The following is a 22,369-nucleotide window of genomic DNA, read 5'->3' as shown; positions in this document are numbered from 1 at the left end:
TGTATCCAGATCCAGGTGCAGAATAAAATCTCTAAACATTTCTGTTATTCAAATAGATTCAGGATTGTGTGGTTTTGGCTTTTTAATGTCATAAAAGATAAACTTCTGGCTGCTATTTAACAAATTACAATATTAATGAAAGTCTTGAAGCTACATTAACTGTTTTTTTTGGGGCTTTTGGAACAAGTTGTAAATACAACATAAAACATATTATCACTTTGTTAAGCAGTTATGGAGAACATGTTAGGAAAAAATCTGCCTATTAGCAACATTAGCATTTATGTTGTGTTTCAGACCACCTGAAAAAAAATATAAAATCAATATTTACTCTCCTTGTAGCTCTGTTTTAACCTGACTCTCGCCAGATGAATGTCGTTCCCCCTAGCTCCACTCATCCATCTGGGATGGCTCCATAGCAGAGGGAGTTGGGGACCAGTGCAAAATGGTCGAGCCAATCAGGACCACCGGGCGAGATTTTTATAGATGTGATGTAGCGGAGAAGCAACTGTTTTGATTCAGACAACAATGGCGGCTCGCGTCGAGGAAGTTTGCTGTGCGCAAAGTTGCCTTTTATCCGCAAATTTTCCTTGCACAGACGACATTGATCATTTACCAACCTTGTGCTGATTGCACTGCTGCTGTATCCAAGATGGTGGCTGTTCTGTTTTGGTTTTCCATGCGTCGCTCTCATCAGTGTCACAGATTGATTTCGATCAACCTGAGTGGTTGAAGTATCGCGTCAACAAAGATGACAGACAAGTGGTTTATCCAATGATATGCAAGGATTTTTGATAAGGCCCACCTCTGAAACACCTCTCCTATGGAGCGATCCTAGACAGATGAGTGGAGCTTGGTGGAAGCAAGGCGGAACGAAATTCATCTGGCGAGAGTCAGATTAGCTCTGTGTGGGTCTTCACCAACTTGGGAGGAAAATATCTGTCTCTTTAATGCTCCTCTATGTTCACTTATCAGAGCATTTTCATTGACATTTTCTCGCTGCTGCGGCTGTAAATGAGGTTGTTGAGAGTGAACCATAACCGTAAAGTTGAGTCCTGTAGAGGGAAGGGGGAAAGTTTTTTGTGGGTTTGTCACCACGACCCCTATCACATTACACATATTTATTATATATATTAAAAAGTGCGGTTTGAATTGTATTTAAGTGCGTCATCAGGGAGATAAAACTCCTCTCGCCTTGTCTTTCTCTCTCGTTTCAGGGATCGTTCTTGCAGACATCATTGAGAAGTACTTTGTATCTCCGACCCTGTTTCGAGTCATCAGACTGGCGAGGATAGGACGTGTACTTCGACTTATACGTGCAGCCAAAGGAATAAGGACTCTACTGTTTGCCTTAATGATGTCCATGCCAGCACTGTTCAACATCGGCCTCCTGCTTTTCCTCGTCATGTTCATCTACGCTATCTTCGGTATGGCGAACTTTGCCTACGTGAAAAAACAAGACGGGATTGACGACATGTTTAACTTTGAGACCTTTGGGAATAGTATGATCTGCCTTTTTCAGATCAGCACCTCGGCGGGCTGGGACAACCTCCTGAGTCCCATAATGGCCAGCTCGCCAGAGGAGTGCGACGTTTACTTTGTCAATACTGGCACTAACACCCGGGGAAACTGTGGCATCCCCTCCGTGGGCATAGCTTTCTTTGTCAGTTACATAATCATTTCCTTCCTCATCGTGGTGAATATGTATATAGCGATCATTCTGGAGAACTTCAGCGTCGCCACAGAGGAGAGTACGGAGCCACTGAGCGAGGACGACTTTGAAATGTTTTACGAAGTTTGGGAGAAGTTTGATTCCGAGGCCACGCAGTTCATTGAGTTTTCCATGCTGTCGAACTTCGCCGACACTTTATCGGAGCCGCTGCGCATAGCCAAGCCCAACAGGATCAAGCTGATCGCCATGGACCTTCCCATGGTCAGCGGGGATAGGATCCACTGCTTGGACATCCTGTTTGCCTTCACAAAGCGTGTCCTGGGAGAGTCCGGTGAGATGGACGCGCTCAAGCAGCAAATGGAAGAGAAGTTCATGATGACGAACCCCTCCAAGATTTCCCACGAGCCCATCACTTCCACGCTCCGACGCAAACTGGAAGAGGTGTCGGCGATCATCATTCAGAGGTGTTACAGGAGGCATCTGGTGCGCCGGCATATGAAGCAGGCGTCCTACCTCTACAGACAAATCAACTACGAGACTGTGGTGGACGTGGAGAACGCTCCAGAAACGGAGGGGCTGATCGCCTCCATGATGCAGCACTACGGATTTGTCGGGGAGGAGATTGTACAGATGACTGAGGACGCTCTTCTGTCCTCGCCACCATCTTACGACAGCGTGACCCGGGCAGCCTGTGACCTCTCTGAGGCCGTCAGGTCCATATCTAGAGACTCTGAACTTGGGGAGCCTGGTGAAAACTACGAGGAAACGTTCCTATGAGACTCGATTGTGTTGCGAGTGTTTGTGTGGTTTTGTCTGTTTTGTTTACAGCAGAGAATATAGCTCAAAATAACTCATGGTCAAAGAGATGAACCCTTTTTTATATATATATTAGTAGATGCTGAGGAAATATACAATATTTTTAAGTAACTCAGCCTCAGTTTTCAGTCATGACCTCCGTGAGAGGAAGTTAAACTTGTCCTCACGCCATCTTAAAAATTAACATTTGGGAGATAGTTTATAGCATCAAGATAGGAAAATTAAGCACTCTATTTTTAATATATTAAACACGAATAACAAGTGAACACCATCTTCAAAAAAGGAAACCTTTGTGAATATTTAATTCTTATTCATACTTTTTATTAAGTACAACTTGCGTAAGTATGTTGGAGCCGTAGCTTTTGAAACCTGGAGCGTTTAAACCCCCAGGTTGGGTTCGTTTGGGTTAGTAATGAAGCTGCTACTGTGGCTAGCAGGCAATATTGCTAACTAATGTTGACATGGGGAGTGAATTTGCATTAAGCTACTATGACTCTCTTATTTAGGTGTTAGTAATATATTTCTAACCAAAGCTAAGTTTCACATTTAAATTGTAATATTTTAGAACCGAGGGAAACACATTCATCCAACTAATTGTAAACCATAATATATGAATTGATAATCATTTCTTTAATTATAAGTTCTTTTACATGCACTTTGATTGAATGAAGGTGCTTAATACCGTAGGTGATGATGGAGATGTGGCGCCTGGTTGAAATAGCATCAAGTGTTTTCAGGTCGTGACACAAATACATTAAGAAAAGCACAATTTCTGTACTACTAATATGACGAAATATGCTCAAATGGTTCTTATCTGGATAAACTAGCAATTACTAATGATTTTGTCAAAAAGCACATTACAGGTTTTACTTGTATCGATTACAAAGACGAGCTGTGTGTACTCATAATCCCTGAATTATGTGCCTGATTTTGATTGTTGTCTGCACACTTCTCTGAATCTCTTTGGGCCATTTAATTTGATCTGATGGATGTGGATTGGAAGAGCGTGAATGCGCCGAGAGCTCATTTTGTAATTAACTGTGTAAAGTACTTTGAGGCTGTGAAATGTATGTAAAGCTAATTTTTACCTATTTTTTTGTAATGTATTTATATTGAAAGACCATTTCAGTGACTCACAGGACAGCCATAACAAGATATGATCAAATTATATAAACATACCGTGTTCAATTTTTATATATAAAAGACTTTCCTCGAGAACCTGACTGTCTGTAATGCATTTAGGTTGATCGTTGCATGGACTGTTTTATTAAATGGTAATAAAACTCTTTTTTCCATATTTGTGGGTTTTCCAAACTCTCATTGCAGCACAAACAGCTGGATGACACGTGTTTTGGATAATTCTGATTATTGTGAACACATTGCTATTAACTTATTTTCCCATATACTTGTGAATATACTTTGAAAGACAAGCAGCATTTAAAACTGTGCAGCGTCTCTCCATTTCCACATGAGGAACCAGTTAGCTGATTTGAGCTGATTTGACCTCATTACAAGGCAGGCACTGCTAAATCTCTGTCTCTCTGAGTCCATGTGTATGAAAAAAAAACAGGACAGATGTGCGCAAACCTCGGCCTCTCCGTGGCTGTCCCTCTGAGTGTATTGCCCTTTAAAGCTTGAGTTTGTTCATAATGTTTGCACAAGTGCAGTACAGCAACTGAGCTGAAACGATCTGTGCTGATTGATTTGTTAAAGAGTAGAGGCTCACACGCAAAGAAATACCACGCAGAAATGTCGCTGCTGATGATTTAACCACCAAAGAAAATCTACTGCAGTCACAAATAACCCAATAATAAACAGTGCACCACCATAAAAAGTCATAAAATCAAGTTTTTTTGAGCATTTGTGTGTATTTTTCTGTCTCTGCAGGACTTCCCTCTTCAAGGAATCAGTGAGTTGTATCCCAGAGAAATGTTTCGTTTGGATTTTAGTGCCGAATTCAAAGTTAATAGCGCTGCCACATTTTTAGTTTGGAGAAAAAAAAAATCATCAAGGGTGCCAATTTGGATTTAGCCCCAGAGAGATTTCCTCTCTCTGGTTGTCGGGGTGGTCAAATCCAACTCTGACCAGCTGGGATAGAGGGATAATCTGTGTGTAAAAAAAAATCACTTGTTTTAATTACACACTCACAGACACACAAATGCACGCACTCTCTCTCTCTCTCTCTTTCACACACACACACACACACACACACACACACACACACGTACATACAGTACACATGTGGACATACATGCATTAACACAACCACACACACACTATACTTTGCCATCCATCCTCATAATAGACAGATGCTTACTTTGAATTTAATTTGGTTTTATGCATGAAGTGCCAGAAAAATGTGACTTGACTGATGGTGACTTGGTAATTGATCTGATTTTTAAGCGTTCGGACATGTGGCGGAGATTAAAGCTTCATCAGAGAGAGCAAACATTTTTTAAAAAGATTAAAAAGGCACTATGTCTAATTACAAAACGCACCAGCGCACAGTCAAACGCAGCAATGTCAACAGCAATGCAATTCAAATCGTCTACATATAATGTAGACGTGCTGAACTCTAATACAAAAGACATTTGGTGGATTACATGCTCTGTGTGTGCCTTTTATTCAGATAACATTTAGTTAAACGGAGGTCACGAGTCACATCGAGTCGAGTCATCGGTCAAAGAGGTCGACGAGAATGTAATTTATTACGTGTCTTTACATCTGTCCATCATGTGAAATATGTATGAACGATTCACAAGCCAGTCCTAATAGGCAGGGTTATTATTATTACTATTATTATTATTATTTGAAGACTTTATTAGTAAGAAAAATCACCAGTAAACACTACATCATGTTGTAGTCAATGTTTTATTGGTAAGCAGGACCCATGTTATTTTGTTTTTTTCTGACTGTATTTCTGCCATTTGTGGTTTATGGAAGCCTAATAATGCCCAAAAAAGTATAAAAAGACAATAAAAAGTTAGGTATGTATGCATTTTTTTTTTAATTTTTGACTTATTTTCTTATAGTTTTAACTTAAACCTGCAAAAACAACTCAAGTTAAGATGCCGAGCTAATTAGCAAACAGGTGCACAAACACATCCTGCAGAGGGAAACATTAGTCCATCACGCATACATCCACCGCATCTACTGACAGAACGATTTGTTAGAAAACTCCAGTCTCGTTTGGTCATCCCCTATATAGTGCACTATTTAATAAACACTATACAGGGGATAGAGAGGGAGTGTCGTGATTGGATCAGGAAAGTCTCCCTCTCCTTTTTAACCGTTGTTTCTGTCTCCCTCTGTCGGTGTTTTTCTGTATGTGCTTTCTTTCTGTTTCCTGGTTTGAGTTTGTTTTCCTGGCAGGTGATTCTTGTTGGCACTAATCACCTGCCACTCTGTATATTAACCCGGTACTGAGCCTCACTCGGTGCCGGATCATACCCTCAACATACCCGGATGTCTCACTGTGTACCTGTCCTCTTGTGTCCATTCCTTGTATCAGTTTGTATCAGTTCTCTTCGTGTTTTTCCTTTGTGTTTAGTCCACCTTTTGTAAATACGTTTTATTAAATTTGTTAATACCGTCTCCTGATTTCCGTGTCTGCATTTGGGTCCCATCCCCCGTGTATTCTGCGTCAACCCACGTGACAGTGAGTGAATGATTTCGAACACAATTCTCGTCTGTACTTGTGAAACGTCATCAGTCGCAGCCCAAGTCCTGTTGCTGTTCAATATTCCGCATCTCGCCATGTTCGGTCCAAATACCCGGATGTGACTTGCTCCGTCCATTTTATCGAGGATGCATCGGAAGTGACTTGTGTGGACTTCAGACAGCCAGGTATCCCAGAATGCATTTCACATTAACGGGCCTACTGCGTACTGTTGTCCTCCGGAGTGTGGACTCCCGCGTCGAACTTGCCAAGCCTGAACTTCTAAGCTCACAAGTCCGAACTTTGGGTACTTGGTATTGAGAAAAAATGTCTCCCGTTTTTCTCTGTTTACATGCAAACGTGCAACCAGAGGTTTTCAAAATCTCCACTCTGGCCGGAGTTTTTAGACAGAACCGTTTTCAGAGGAGAATTTTCCCATTTATGTGTAAGCGAAGGACACAAACGCGGGGAAATGTCTCTGTTTTTAAAAACGATCGTGCACGAGGAAACAGGGCCTGAGATCATGAGGTCACCTGAAATGATTGTGACATTGTACCAGAACAGAACTTTGAGGGCCTCATGGTGTTAACAGCCCTTTAAAGGAGGATATTATAAATTCAATTCTGATAGAAATGCAGAGGATATGGCCTTATTTTCCTTATTACCTTCCACTGTGCCTGAATGTCATTGTGTTTTGCTTTATATGTGTCTCCTAGTGATGGAAGAAGAGATCGAATACTCGCTATTTTAACTAAAATCCAAATTCAGCGTTACTCTTAAAGCCTCCATATTAGCTCTTAGCTACGTGGTTATTAGCCCTGTGCCGCCGGTTGGCTGTTGGGGGTGAAAAAGTTAAAAAATCGAGGTTGGCCTCACTAAAAAGAAGAGTACAGGAAATAGCCTTTTTAAGTGTTGAGGGTCCTTCTGTCAGTTAACATGCACTGCAGGGATTTATTCGGTGTCATGGTGGCTAACACCGCCCAGATGGTCTGATGATGCACTTTCTAATTACTTTTCCCATGGTTCCTCTGCTTCTGGTGATGACTTACTGGGCCCTCCCTGTCAGAAAGCCTTCACTGCCACCAACTGGGGATCCGTGCATGTACAGAAGCTCCAGGTGACGCTGTGGCTGCTGTGGAGACAAACGTCTGCACGGGAAAACGGAGAGACCGACAACAGGATATACTTCCGTCTGACTGGAGAGTGTGTGGGAGAGACTTCAGAGGCCAAAATAAACTTTTGACCCTTAACTAAAATACCCAAATAGATACATATATGAAGCTTCACCACTTAATCGCTTACATTCAAATAATTACTTTGTGTTTATTATAGGTTTTCTGTAATTTTATGTTTAATTATGCAAAGTATGCATCATCTTGTGAAAACTGTTGGTGAATTTAGAAGAAATCTACAGATGCAAACAGAGAAAAAGTAGTCAAATAAACACCTAAATATGCATTTTGGATGTTTTCTTTCCACTAGGACCAGAAACAGACCGAGGGGAGACCGGGGTGACACTTTTTACTCTCACACATCTCACAATAATCATTCCTACGTTAGAGATAGCTTAACCCCCCTGTTATTCTTGGGGTCAATTTGACCCCATTCAACATTTAACATCTCTAAATACACGGTTGACATCATTTTTTTTTGCTTTATATTAAATGACTTTTTCTAATTTTATGGGGACAACTGGAAAAATTGACATGATTATATTTTTCACCGTCCTTTTGGCTGTTCCTTTTTGTTGAATTTGATCACTTTAATGATTTAATCAGCATTATAATAATCTATTTTACAATTCAAATATTTAGAGATGTTTGAAATTGTTTCTTTTTCCTGATGTCAAATTGACCCTGTACGTATTACACGTTACTGTGCTTGATAATGGAAATTTCTTTCATTCCAAATACTATAAATAACACAAAATAGTACTTACTTTAAAAACACACAAACAAATGTCCCTCGATCCAATTTTAGATCAATCAGTAAGGTACTTTATTTTTTAAAATAAATACACAGAATATCTGACATAAAACTAAACTTTGATTATGATCATATTCTCGGTGTTTAAATTACTGGGTCAAATTGACCCCAATGTTAAATGGTCTTAGTCAAATTTCAGGGTAAGGTTAAGGTCTTGATATGGACGTAACTTTCTTTTTTAAAACGTATTTTAACAGCAAGTATTTAACCATCAAAGACACTGTGACACATGCCCATCACAGGGTTGGTTGTCCCAATACTTATCAATGTAATTTCAGTAAAAAAAAAAGATCTAAAACATTTGTAATTTCTTTTAAACTAGAGACACAGAATAAGATTTAAAATGATAGAATCACCATTTCTATAATACTCATGACGGCCCTTTGTATTTGTCTGTGGCCTCATGTCTTCAGCCATCAAAGTAGACTAAACTTAAAGTTATTAACTTCCTTATTTTAATAAGTGTCTCATTATGAAATGCCTAATGGCCACCGGCGGATCAAGGTGGTCAGGGGCCTCTCGGCTGTTGTTTGTTTGGGCCCCCCACATTATTAATCATGCTCTATCAGAAAAAAAAACTAGAACAGAAGAAGAGTCAGCAATCTTGAAAAATCCTGTAAATTTAGGAATTTTCTGTAGTAGATATTGGTCCTGCTGTTCCTCCAGTCGTTGTCCTTTTCTTTTTGTGCTCCACTGTCACATTTCCTTTCTGACATTTTGCCGCTGTACTGTGTAGTAACAGTGAGCGATCTAGCATTTGACAAAATATTGGGTAAATGTTTCCCATACCTATCCAATCAGTGACTTCATCTCTTCTCATCTTTCACCGCTTATCCGGGGTCGGGTCGCGGGGGCAGCAGCTTTAGCAGGGGACCCCAAACTTCCCTTTCCCGGGCCACATTAACCAGCTCTAACTGGGGGATCCTGAGGCCAGTGTGGAGATCTAATCTCTCCACCTACTTCTGGGTCTTCCCCGAGGCCTCCTCCCAGCTGGACGTGCCAGGAACACCTCCCTAGGGAGGCGCCCAGGGTTCATCCTTACCAGATGATCCTGAACCACCTCAACTGACTCCTTTCAACGCAAAGGAGCAGCGGCTCTACTCTGAGTTCCTCACGGATGGCTGAACTTCTCCCCCTCTCTCTAAGGGATACTCCAGCCACCCTCCTGAGAAAACCCATTTCAGCCGCTTGTACCCACGAGCTCGTTCTTTCAGTCATGACCCAGCTTTCATGACCACAGGTGAGGGTAGGAACCAAGATTGACCGGTAGATCGAGAGCTTTGCTTTCCGGCTCAGCTCTCTTTTCGTCACAACGGTGCGGTAGAGCGACAGCAACACCGCCCCCGCTGCTTCGATTCTCCGGCCAAACTCATGCTCCATTGTGTGAATTATTTTTTTTTTAAATGTTTCTACGTTTTTTTCCCAGTGAGTTAAATTAAAAATTTGAAAATAATCTGGCCAATCCAGGGGCCCTGCACACCCGGGGCCCCTAGGCCACCCTGTGCATTAATCCGCCTCTGCTAACACATTTTTATTACAAAAACACCAAACATGGAAAAAAACTGGAGTGATAAACTGTAACATTATCACGTTTTTTTAATGAAATGTATTCAGTTTAAAATAATACAGGCTCTTTCTTCTCCCTCATTAATCCTTTGTTCCGCTCCTGTCCAGGTGGTGGCGGTAATGCACCTTTAATAAACACCAACGAAGAAGATGCCGCAGAACAGGAAGCAGCAGCAGCAGAAGAAGAAGAAGACAAGAAGGCAAGAAGGCTCTGGTTCGTCTGTGTTTGACAGAGAAAAGTGCTGGATTCATGAGTTAAAAGCTCATTTAAACAGCTGGTTATTGCAAGAGGAAGGTTTTTTTTTTAACTAAGGAAACATTTCATCACTGTCCATCAACCATCAAAGCTCGTCGAGGGAGTAAAATGGGTAAGTCTTTGTGTTTTTGTTGGGTCTTATTTCCTGCTCACAGCAACTTCCTAGCTTTGACTTGTCAAACAGTTGACAGTTGATGACAGTTATTATCATGCCTGGAGGTGTTTTATATACAGACATAATGTGAAGGGAAGAAGCCACTGCAGTTTATACTAGACTTAGTTAATATTGGACATGTATAACGTTTTTGTTGTGCATCTGTAACCCCAGTTTAGCCCAGCATAACCACACAACAGTGGAAAAAGCTGATTAAAAAGTAAGTGTGTGTGTGTGTGTGTGTGTGTGTGTGTGTGTGTGTGTGTGTGTGTGTGTGTGTGTGTGTGTGTGTGTGTGTGTGTGTGTGTGTGTGTGTGTGTGTGTGTGTGTGTGTGTGTGTGTGTGTGTGTGTGTGTGTGTGTGTGTGTGTGTGTGTGTGTGTGTGTGTGTGTGTGTGTGTGCGTGCGTGCGTGCGTGCGTGCGTGCGTGCGTGCGTGCGTGCGTGCGTGCGTGCGTGCGTGCGTGCGCGTGCGTGTTTTTAATGCTGGCTGCAACTCAAATTGCCCTCCGGTAGATTTCTTGACTTGATTTGACTTGACTTGACTAACAGAGAAGGGCAGCGACAAGCTGAACCAGCTCGGTTAGTTCAAAAGTCTGTATTATTATTATTATTATTATTATTCGATCTACCAACAATAGGGAGATTGTATATCAAAGTTCAAAGTTTTATTAGTCACATGTTAGTAAAATGTCACATTATGTATTAATGATAGACGCCTATTTACAGACAGGCGTCCAAAGGCAACTACGTGTTGCTGGAGACACCTTTTTTAAGTTCAATGAATGTTCTCGTATCATTTGTTTTCATCATTATGTCATTTTTACGATGTAAATTGAGAGAGTAAAAGTAGTATCAGTCATCGGCTAAGGCTGATGAAAAGAAATCGGCAACGGCCCAAAAATATCCATATCCGTCAATCCCTATTAGGTTTTAGGTGCTTAATGTTTCTGGTGTGACCACATTTTATAAGTGCGATATTCTTAATCCAATAATAATAGTGCTACGTCGTGTCTTCCTCCTTCAGAGGGTCCTGTGCCCCTGTCCTCGCTGAGACTCCTGGTTCCACCTCTGCGGGTGATGACGGCTGTGATGTGGAAGGTGGTTCGTGTCAGGAACATCATGCATTATGGGAAAGTGGAGGAGTTTGTGTCCTTGGTAAATGAAGCCATCCCTGACATTTTGACAGACAGACAGATGAGACTGCTTACTCTGGGCTTAAGAGCAAAGGTAAGAGATACACATGGACTACATTATAATAATCAACGTACTGTAGTTTCATTTTCTGCAAATATTGGGTTTCAAAAAAATCACATTTTTTGTGTTTTTTATTGCTGGTATTTGATTGTTGCTGTTCTTATCTTTTCACAACAGTTCTATAAGTTCATATAACTGTTCTTTAGATTGAATGCAGCTTTCTTGTCATTACAACAGTACCAGTACAATGAAATGCAGTTTAATTGCACATTCAAATATAAAGCAACGTGACTCCTGCTTAATGGCTTTTCCAGATGACATTACAGATGTTAAGTTCGGAACAGTCAGAGGATCTCAGAGGTGTTCGAACACGCTTGAACAGCCTTCTGCCGTCTATCTCAAAACAGGTGTGTGATTTCTTCAATCGTGGACTTTAAATGTTGTCTGTTTAAGAAGCAGTAAGTTCGCTTAGATGTGTGTATTTCACTTGACAGGTTCATCCAGAAAATGAAGCTCTTGGAGCCAACTTCGTCCGGCTCGTTCAAAGACTCCTGGAAGACCCAAAAGGGAGGGAGCACTTCCTCACGGTGTGTCTCTGCTTTCGCCTCATTGTTAGTTTTGGCGTGAAAAGGAGTAGTTCATTTTATTGTCAAATGATGCAGCAACATTAGGTTTCACATTCATGAATTACATTGAACTTTTTCACTTTGCAGAACGTGTTTCCTGTGGAGTATGGGCCTGACTTTGACACAGCTCTGGAGACTCTGGTTTGTGCGTTCTTCACCAGGCTGGAAGAGTTGCTTCTTGTACCAGACTTCAAGCAGGTAAAGTCAACAACGTATGCCATAAAAATGTTTACAAAACATTTCCAGAGACTGGTTGTTTGGTTCTAGTCTATCAAAATAATACTTTTGTTTATTTGATAAAGACCGAAGTGTGGATCAGGGATACAACCTCAGTGCTAGAAGAGTACATGCAGTGTCTCTCCAAAGCAGATGACCTCAAAGTGCTGCTCAGGTGCAAGACCCATCATGGTAAAATGGCCAAGATGGATTCCAGTGGTAAGTCATTTTGCCTGAGATACAAGAATATGTCAATGAACCGATGATCAATTGATCAGAGGAAATTTAAATGTCTTAATTAACATCGTTCTCTATTTTTGACATTTTGTAGACATTTTGTACTTGGAAAATAATCACCAGATTAATTGGTAATGACAGTAGTTTTTAATAGCAGCCCCAGTACAGATACATTACAACCACAAACTAACACCTGTAAATGGATGAAATTTAAACTAATACATCTCTCACTTTTTATATTTCTCTTTTCAAACAGTTCCTTCTCCCTCAGAGCAGCGACTCTTCTCGTCATTATCTCTCCCTCCTTCGCTGCAAGAGACCCACGCCGACGATGTAGAATCTCACACGCACATATTTCCAAACAAAAGAGAATCTGAGGGGATTTCTCCTCCAGATGTGGCGATAGAGGATGCAAGATGGACATCTGTGGAGGAAACGCACGTACTGGACAGCAGCAACGCAGAACAAACAGGAGATAAATGCATTCCTCCTGAAGTTCTTGTTCTGGAGGTGGATGATGACGCCGCTTCGGACACCTGCCGAGCACCCTCTTCTTCTCCTGAGAATCCTGTTTTGTCCAGTTCTATGATTGGTCCTCCACGGAAGAGAGTTGCACACAAATGCACTCACTGTGGAAAGTGCTTCATTTACCGCTATGAACTCCTGGAGCATCAGAGGCTGCACACTGGAGAAAACCCTTACAAGTGCTCTCAGTGCGGAAAGGCCTTCAGGAGGACCTCTGACCTGTCAACTCACAGGAGGACACAGTGCATGAAAGCAGCTTATATTTGCATCAAATGTGGGAATAGCTTTCAATCAATACAGGAAAAATTTAGACACCAGTGCATTCATAGTGTCCAAAAGTTTGACTGTTCTCAGTGCGGTAAGAGCTTTAAGAAAATGAACTTGCTGGGTAAACACGAGCTGACTCACACCCAGAACCGCGTCTTCACGTGCAGACAGTGTGGGGAAGCATACCCCAGTATGAGTGAGCTGAGAGCCCACCAGAACATTCACCCTCCCGAGCTGTCCAATCTGTGCACGCAGTGTGGGAAATCTTTCAGGTCCGTTGCCTGTTTGACAGCCCATGAGCTGCGCCACAAGCAACAGAGAACACAGATCTGTGTGCACTGTGGCAAAGCTTTCAAGAACAAGCATGACCTGAATCTGCACGTGCGCAGTCACACAGGCGAGAGGCCGTTTCAGTGCACATACTGTGGGAAACGCTTCTCTGTGTCGGGAAACCTGAACATCCACATAAGAATCCACACTGGAGAAAAACCGTACCTGTGCTCCGACTGCGGCAAGGCTTTTGTTTCAGCTGGCGAGCTGCAGATACACAGACGCACCCACACGGGGGAAAAACCATACAAGTGCACCGTATGTGGAAAGGGATTCACCATGGCAAGCAAAGTGACACTGCATATGCGCGTTCACACCGGAGAGCGCCCTTACATCTGCGCCGAATGTGGAAAAGGTTTTTCACGTAGCAGCGAACTTAAAAAACATACCATGAACCACACAGGGGTGCGACCATACGCCTGTCAGCTGTGTGCAAAGACTTACACGTGCCTCAATCACCTGAAGAGACACTTGAAAACTCACAGTGTGGTGCAAAACCAGAGTGTCTAATGCCATTGATTACCATATGTCATTTTATTAAATGAATGTTATATTCATGCATTTAACCTGTACTGATCATGATGTCGGCTTTATGTGCTTGTAGGGACCATGTTGCAAAAGTTATTGTTGTTACTTACTGATTCCTGATCCTGTGTTGTCATATAGGTTCTCATTGTACCCCTTCATGACATCTGAGTGTATTACCTTTGTTCTTTGAAGCACTTAAACACAAAGAATCATAGGAAAACACACAAAAAACAATAAATTGCAAACAAGCAATGGAAATACCCGGTGTTTGCTACTGAGAAGATCAGAATTTGTACTGGTTTTACAAGTGCGTTTGCTAATATTTATTTACAGTAAATGCACTTGAGAGCACAATAATGATAAAATAACAAAAGTACATAATACTTGATTTTTCCTGAAGGGTTCGTACACCTTTACGAAGTCAAATTGAAACACTTTCAAGGTCCATTTTCAAAGTTTTCCAGCACCTTACAGTTGTGGTAAATTCCATATTTCTACGAATGCATATAGATATTAAAAAATATTATTTCACCTTTATTTTTTCCATTACAATCGCGTTAAAAGAGATATTACACTATAAACACCAAAAATGTTTTGTGATACCAGAAGGATAAAAAATTAAATGATATTTCTTTTCTACAGCTATCTGTTGTGAAAGAAATGCGGATTCAATTTCAAGCATTTTCAGGCACTTTATCCAATTTATGTTAAAAAAAAGGATTTCAAGCACCTGTAGGAACCCTGTTCCTGAACTTTTCGTTTTTTTATTGTTCAGGATTTGATCAAATATCCACTGTGGCTATATCACTGCTGTATTAGCGTGTATGCTTTTAAATAACCAAAAAAACTTTATTTTTGTGAAATATATATACACACATAATACTAATAGAAAAATGCTGATAGAAAATCGAAAGAAATATGCGAAGAAATAAAGCTCCTGTCATCCTGATGGATTTCTAGTTTTTATTCCAGAAAGAATTTACAATTTTACATTTTTTAAATGTAGTATTTAGAAAGATTTATAGTTCAGTTATTTTATAAAAGAAGGTATAAAAAAGGTTGAACAAATTGCAACAGAAGCAAACACAACTGATTTGGCATCCTCAACCTCATTATGTCCTGAGCAAAGGAAAAAGCCCCAAAGAATCCCAAAAGGGGATAGTTTCTCAAAATAAAAAAGCCCCAAAGAATCCCAAAAGGGGATAGTTTCTCAAAATAAAAAAGCCCCAAAGAATCCCAAAAGGGGATAGTTTCTCAAAATAAAAAAGCCCCAAAGAATCCCAAAAGGGGATAGTTTCTCAAAATAAAAAAGACCCAAAGAATCCCAAAAGGGGATAGTTTCTCAAAATAAAAAAGACCCAAAGAATCCCAAAAGGGGAAAGTTTCTCAAAATAAAAAAGACCCGAATATACTTCATGCATTCACCTATTCATTCATTTTCTCACGTGAATAGGTAAAAATAACCTTCAGATATCACCATGGAAATGACTGAGTTAATTACTTTACATCAACACAAACAAATTGAATTAATAATTTAATTTAATAGTTTGCTTCTGTTGCAATTTGTCCAACATTGACCCCTATTTTGCCTTAAAATGAGTGGACTATTATCAAAAACCCTCCCAATCATGTAATTGTGTATATGTGCATCAAGTTTACACATTACTTTGAAGATTTAGTCACTTGATTGTCTGGAGGGGCGGTGTCCATCTCATTGTGACAGAAGAGCGAATGGGAAGCGTCCTGACCGGGCGGCGCTGTAAAACAAAACGAGCGCCTCTGGCTGTTACAAACTGACACTGACTGGGCGGGGCCAGAATGAACAGCGTGTTTCAGGAAGAAGTTGGCGCCTGAAGCCCCGTATGCGGTTAGCTTAGCACGCTAACCGAAAGTATGAAAGATATTCCATTGAAATGATTTAAATAATAATAATAATCCAAAATGGACGACACGGGTATGTATTATATTCTAAAGCTATGCAACACTGTATATTTTTCGCGTATGTGGCTTAAAACGTTAGGTTAAAAAAGGATTAGCCGATGCTCAAGAGGCCTCGACTAGTCCCTGGAACACGGATTGTTTTCCCCAATAATAAGCCGGTTTGACCAGGCTACGTCTGTGGCTAATGTTAGCTAGCAACGATGTCATGCGTTTTATCACAGTCGAATATGTTTTAATATGTATAAGTAAATGTATGAAACACATTCTAACTGTCTTTATTATTGATAGTTAGCGAGGTCAATTTGAAATAAAGTGACTATCGTTGGCGTTAGCGAACGTCAACGGTTTTAACGTTGACTGTTCGAACATTCACTGTTTTGAACGTTCACAGTTTTTACGTCAACTGTTTGAACGTTAACTGTTTTAACATCAACTGTTCCAACGTTAACTGTTTTAACATCAACTGTTCCAACGTTAACTGTTTTAACATCAACTGTTCCAACGTTAACTGTTTTTAACATCAACTGTTCCAACGTTAACTGTTTTAACATAGACTGTTCCAACGTTAACTGTTTTAACATCGACTGTTCTAACGTTAACTGTTTTAACATCGACTGTTCCAACGTTAACTGTTTTAACATCAACTGTTCCAACGTTAACTGTTTTTAACATCAACTGTTCCAACGTTAACTGTTTTTAACATCAACTGTTCCAACGTTAACTGTTTTAACATAGACTGTTCCAACGTTAACTGTTTTAACATCAACTGTTCCAACGTTAACTGTTTTAACATCGACTGTTCTAACGTTAACAGTTTGAAGGTTGAACGTTCACAGATTTTACCTTAACTGTTTGAACGTGTTCAAACGTCAACTGTTCTAACATTCACAGTTCTAACGTCAACCGCTTGAACGTTAACGTTCAAACAGTTAACGTTCCAACAGTAAATAGAAAAACATAAATCCCTGTGTCTAATAAATGATGTGCTATAAGAGCAACTCTAGTTTTTGTTGTTTTTGTTTGATGGAATTGCTTCATCCGTTTGTGTTTTTATCAGATTTTTCTGTCACAGTATGTTGGGTGTTTGAGACAAATAAAAGAATCACATCAAATCTCTGGACATATCTAACAGCAGTTGCTGTGTACAGGGTTATATCTTGCTTTTAAATTAGTCTAACCAATTTGGTTTCTTTTCTTTCTTTAAAGAATTCAGTGTTCCTCTGTCCTCCCTGGCACTCCTGGTCCCACCGCTTCGGTTGATGTCAGCAGTGATGTGGGAAGTGGTCCGCCAGCGGAACATAAAGCATTATGGGAAACTTGAGGAGTTTGTGTCCATGGTAACAGATGCTGTTCCTGAGCTGATGAGTAAAAGAGAAGGGAGACTGCTCTCACTGGGCCTGAGAGCGAGGGTAAGTGTAGATCCGTCTTTTATGTAACAAGAACTAGGGCTGAGCGATGGGGCCAAAATCTTCTGTCCCGATTTAGTCATTTAATATCTCTAACAATATATATCTATAATTCAGTAAATAAATAAATATGGAATAACCACATGGTGAAGCCTATTTTTGAATTCTCCTGTGTGAATTAAAAACATGGCAAATGAAGAGTATTTTCTCATTTTATTACGAACTTTAGTTGTTCTTTTAACAACCATACGCTGATTACGTTTACAGGCATTAACTACAAATGGTGTGATGTAAAAATAATTCATATTTGACATCAGATTTTGTGAGAGATATGAGTTCATGTGCTTGTTATTATCATGTGTATCAGAATAATTTAATATATGATCTCAACACGATACAATTCCATTGAAAGATGATAAATTATGATATTGACTTGTAGCCCAGCCCAAATGAGAACTATTCAATTAAGAGACTCAAGAGAAAGGTACCATGGAAACCTTAACGTCATGAATTAAATTTCCTCTAGACGACTCTTGAGCTGCTGCGCTCTGAACACCCTGAAGATCTCAAGGCTGTTGAGAGCCACCTCAACCGGATCCGATCTTCTTGCATTGAGGAGGTGAGTCTTTGTCTTGATTGGTTGTAGGAATTAAATAATAAGTCAACAAATCCGATAATTCATTGAATTCTGTTAGAAATAAATCACTTTCTTTCGGACATTGTTCACATTTTTCAATATATGAACTGTCTGTTTGTTAGCTGTCTGGTGATCAGAAACCCGTACTGCCAATATCTGTGGCTTTAGATGGGTCAAGAGTACGTCCACACGATCAAAAGTAACCTTTTTCCCCACACGGACTCCGCTCAAGAAATATCTGCGTCCACACTAAACCAGTGAAACTGACTAAAAAGTAGTACACATGCCAGGCCTGGATGTGGCGCTGTGACTGCCACAGAAATACAAGGTTAAAGGAAACCGCATCTTCGTGTCTACAGGCCCTAAATTTGAAGGCCTGCGTTTCCTGAATGTTTCGTCATTCTGCTTGATCAAACCAGGTTCTAACACTCTCATATAGGAAAGAATGTGGGAAGGGGTGAGGAAGTGATTTATTTCTGACAGAAAGCCCCAAAACAAACAATCTGAAGCTCTAGGGATTTATTGGCATTTTTCACTATTTTCTGACATTTTATTGACAGAACACTTGATTAAGTAAGAAAATATTCAACATATTAATCAATAATGAAAATAAATTTCCACCCTAACTGGGTTTTCCTTATTTTTGTAACATTTAATTTGCCTATAATCATCTGACTGTGGTTCATTTTCTCTTTTCAGACCAATGATCCCGTCATCGAGGCACCAGAGGCGAACTTCATGAAGCTGGTGCAAGGCCTCATTGAAGACACTGACGGCAGAGAACACTTCCTGAAGGTAAACTTAAATATAATTTATATGTTGCTCTAAATGACACAATATGGCAATAATGTTATGCATTCATTTGTGTATCAGTTTTACCTAACACAATGTGAGATATTGCCTGTCTGATTATAAAGGATGTGTTAAAGGTGGTTGATTTGTTTTCATCTGGCAGAATGTGTTTCCAGTGGAGTACGGCCCTGACTTTGACACAGCACTGGAGACTCTGGTTTGTGAATTCTTCACCCGACTGGAGGAGCTGCTGCCAATACCAGATTTCAAACAGGTGCAAAGATGATTTCTGAAAGATTAGGAGATAAAGCCAATACAAATTAGGAGGCCTTTCAACTGGAAATTCAAAATGTCTGTGTTTTTTTGTACCTCTGTTGTATAGACTGCATCTTGGATCAGTGCTGCCCCCTCTGTCCTGGAGGAGTACATGCAGTGTGTCTCAAATGGAGAAGACCTTAAATTTCTCCTCCAAAGCAAACAGTGCCACGGGAAATTAGCCAAGAGTAGTGTTGGTAGGTGCATATTTTACATTTGCTATACACTAGTCATCATCCAATGTATTAGTTGACAAAGTAGTGGGAGACTCTTGTATTAACACATTTTCTCCTCATATGTTCCCTGCAGCTCCGTTTCAATCGGACGATCTTCTCATTCCCTCTCTGTCTCTTCCTCCATCGCTGGAAGTGGCTATCGCTTCCCACCCGAGTGCTTGCGACGATGAAAATAATGACGTTCCTCAGATTGTCATGTTCGATGAAGAACTTTCTACAAACCCTTCAACCTCAACTGACTTTCCTGAATCACCAAAAAGGACTGAAATCTCATCACCTCCTCGCAGGCGACAGCAGTCAGGGCTGCATAAATGCCCCGAGTGTGACAAATGCTTCAAGCATCACTCCGTCCTCATTGAACACCAGAGAGTCCACAGTGGGCTACAGCCTTACAACTGCTCAGAGTGTGGCAGGGCTTTCAGAACAGCCACTCTGCTGGCCGGTCACAGGCTACGGAAATGCAAAAATGCTGCATATCTGTGCATTAAATGTGGGAACAGTTTTCCAACCTCACTGGACAAATTCAGACACCACTGCCCAAAGCGGGGCCGTAACTACGATTGTGGGCACTGCGGAAAGAGTTTTCAAAAGTCTAGCAGCTTGAAGGAACACCTGCTAACTCATGTGCAAAGCCGCCTTTTCAAGTGCAGTCACTGTGGGGTCGGTTTTTCGGGAATTGGTGACTTGAAGTATCATCAGCAGGTAGATCATGATAAACCGTATCAATGTAAGCAGTGTGGAAAGAGCTTTATCTCCTCCAAATGTCTGACCAAACATGAACAGCGACACGAAGAGGTTGGTGAAATGGAGACTGCTAAATTAATGAGCGGGGGTAAACATCGGAAGAGTGGTTCCACTCATCGGAATTCCTCGGCGTCTATGTCCTCGAGGAAAACATCTGTCAAAGCTGTCTACCCACGAGGACGAGTCACGCATAATTGTCCACTGTGTGGAAGGAGCTTTAAGTATCGCTTTGAATTTCTCGAGCACCAGAGGTTCCACACTGCGGTGAAGCCTTACAAATGCTCTCAGTGTGGTAAAGCCTTCCGTACAGAGGCTCACCTCTCCAGGCACAGGAAGAGGAAGTGTAAAAATGCTTCCCACATTTGCACCAAGTGTGGGTGTCAGTTCAGGTCTCTACACGAGCGGGTCAGACATCAGTGTGTCCAGCTGCTGACAAAATACGAGTGTTCTCACTGTGGAAAGACCTTCAAGATGGCCCACCTGCTGAGGAACCATCAGCTGAGTGAACACCAGCTTCCCTACTGCCCCAACCACCGCTTCAGGTGCAGATACTGTGACGAAACTTTCCCCGGCATTAGCGAGCTGAAGTACCATCAGAGAGTTGACCATGAGAAACCCTACCAGTGTCAGGAATGTGGCAAGTGTTTCCTGTCTGAAAAATGCTTGGCCAACCACGAGCTGCGCCACAACGATGACAGACCGGAGAGCTGTCTCGTCTGTGGCCGAGGCTTCAGAAACCGCTACGACTTGAAGCAGCACATGCGCACTCACACAGGAGAACGACCTTACCAGTGCACACACTGTTCACAGTGTTTCTCCACAGCAGGAGGACTGAGGAGCCACACCAGGGTTCACACAGGTGAGAAGCCACATGTTTGCCCTGATTGTGGTAAGGCTTTCTCCCAGATGGGTGCGATGCGCACCCACAGGCTCACCCACACAGGAGAAAGGCCGTTTAAGTGCTCAGTGTGTGGCAAAGGTTTTACAATGGCACACAAGGTGACAGTTCACATGCGCGTGCATACAGGGGAGCGGCCGTATGTGTGCTCTCAGTGTGGGAAAGCCTTCTCAGATGGAAGTGTGTTGAAGCAGCACATGCTGAACCACTCCGGGGTGAGACCATACCACTGCCAGATCTGTCCCAAGACCTACACCTGTCTGAACCACCTGAGGAGGCACCTGAAAAGCCACTCTAACATGAACTGAGTTACTGGGTTAAAGGCAACTGGAGCAGAACATTTCACACACATACTGACACTGCATTTTGCAGTTATGCTACTACAATTGTAATGGACCAACTAAACCAAGCAATACATGAAGGAATATTATGGATGATGCTGTACAGTTGCTGTCGGTGAAAAGTTTCCTCTTTACTGTTAAGTAAATGTAGTCACATTAGCCAATTGTCAAAGACTATGTGAATATTTAAAGGAATGGTTTGACATTTTGGGAAATGCACCTTTTTGCCCTGTTGCAGATAATTAGATGAGACAATCGATGACACTCTTTATTTCTGTGTTGATAAGCTGGAACCAGCAGACGTTTACATTTAGCACAAAGGCTAGAGGAAGGGGAAACAGATTGTCTGGTGTTGATAGAAAAGATATTCAAAATGAATAAAACCAGGTCATCGAGTCATTGTTGTACAGATTAAACGAACAAGATATAGCAATCTAATTAGTGAGCGTCGTTGGCTGTAGCTTCAGTTTGAATAGATGGCATTTTCTCAGCAAAAAAGTAAATGAGTGCATTTTAGAAAATGTCAAATTATTTCTTTAACATCAGCACAAGCTCGTTCTCTCCCCTTCCGCCCCAACACGCTGTTCCTTGAGCTTTTTCTTTTCTTTACGATCATCAGTTTCTCATGCATGAAGATGTTCTGGATATTATTTGGGTAAGATCCTGTATGTTCAGAAACTGTAATATTGGTGAAAATATATATTTTTGGAAAGGCCTAAATAGAATAGAAGTGAAAATGTTGGCTCTCTGTAAATATGCTGAAAGACAAATATTGAGAGTGCTAAGTTAAAATAATGACTCCATTGATTTCAACATGACACAACTTTATTTCTGTAGGCCTTTTATATCCCCCACTATGGTTTGCGAAGTTTGTGAATTAAATGACCTTGGTTAAACATTGTGCGTGTTGATTTTGTTTATTCGTTAGATGAAATATTTGTAGAACTCTCATGGGGAAAAAAACAGTTATGGCAATAAAATAAGGTTTCACTAGATGGCAGTAAGTGACCAGTAACACATTTCCCTCAGC

The 22,369-nt window shown here is 41.0% G+C and overlaps 3 protein-coding genes across 4 annotated transcripts in view; all 3 read left to right on the top strand.

Moving 5' to 3' along the window:
• Positions 1-2,562, top strand: part of LOC310957939 (sodium channel protein type 5 subunit alpha-like) — a gene marked incomplete at its 5' end in the record, with an annotated part of 44,648 nt that extends 42,086 nt beyond the window's left edge. The window contains one exon of the mRNA XM_083928704.1: positions 1,215-2,562. Within this exon, the coding sequence (XP_083784830.1) occupies positions 1,215-2,446 (1,232 nt within the window). The 3' untranslated portion in view covers positions 2,447-2,562. The remainder of the gene's footprint in view (positions 1-1,214) is intronic.
• A 7,324-nt stretch (positions 2,563-9,886) lies between these two features.
• On the top strand, positions 9,887-14,619 carry LOC310957305 (uncharacterized protein). Of its 2 annotated transcripts, XM_083927803.1 has the most exons (8): positions 9,887-10,063; positions 10,280-10,325; positions 11,131-11,333; positions 11,615-11,707; positions 11,795-11,887; positions 12,014-12,124; positions 12,229-12,361; positions 12,636-14,619. In XM_083927803.1, the coding sequence occupies exons 3-8, from the start codon at positions 11,184-11,186 to the stop codon at positions 14,009-14,011; spliced, it is 1,956 nt and encodes a 651-aa protein (XP_083783929.1). In that variant the 5' UTR covers positions 9,887-10,063; positions 10,280-10,325; positions 11,131-11,183; the 3' UTR covers positions 14,012-14,619. The 2 variants fall into 2 exon arrangements, with proteins under 2 accessions (XP_083783929.1, XP_083783928.1); XM_083927802.1 differs by lacking the exon at positions 10,280-10,325.
• Positions 14,620-15,860: 1,241 nt separating this feature from the next.
• Positions 15,861-22,156, top strand: LOC310958304 (uncharacterized protein). Its single transcript, XM_083929199.1, has 7 exons — positions 15,861-15,983; positions 17,177-17,379; positions 17,903-17,995; positions 18,713-18,808; positions 18,969-19,079; positions 19,188-19,317; positions 19,430-22,156. Exons 1-7 carry the CDS (start codon positions 15,971-15,973, stop codon positions 21,304-21,306), a joined length of 2,523 nt encoding a protein of 840 aa, XP_083785325.1. The 5' UTR covers positions 15,861-15,970; the 3' UTR covers positions 21,307-22,156.
• The last annotated feature ends 213 nt before the right edge of the window (positions 22,157-22,369 follow it).

This window comes from Echiichthys vipera (assembly GCF_963691815.1).
Source record: "Echiichthys vipera genome assembly, chromosome: 15".
Lineage (NCBI taxonomy): Eukaryota > Metazoa > Chordata > Actinopteri > Perciformes > Trachinidae > Echiichthys > Echiichthys vipera.
This window is presented reverse-complemented; position numbering and strand designations above follow the sequence as displayed.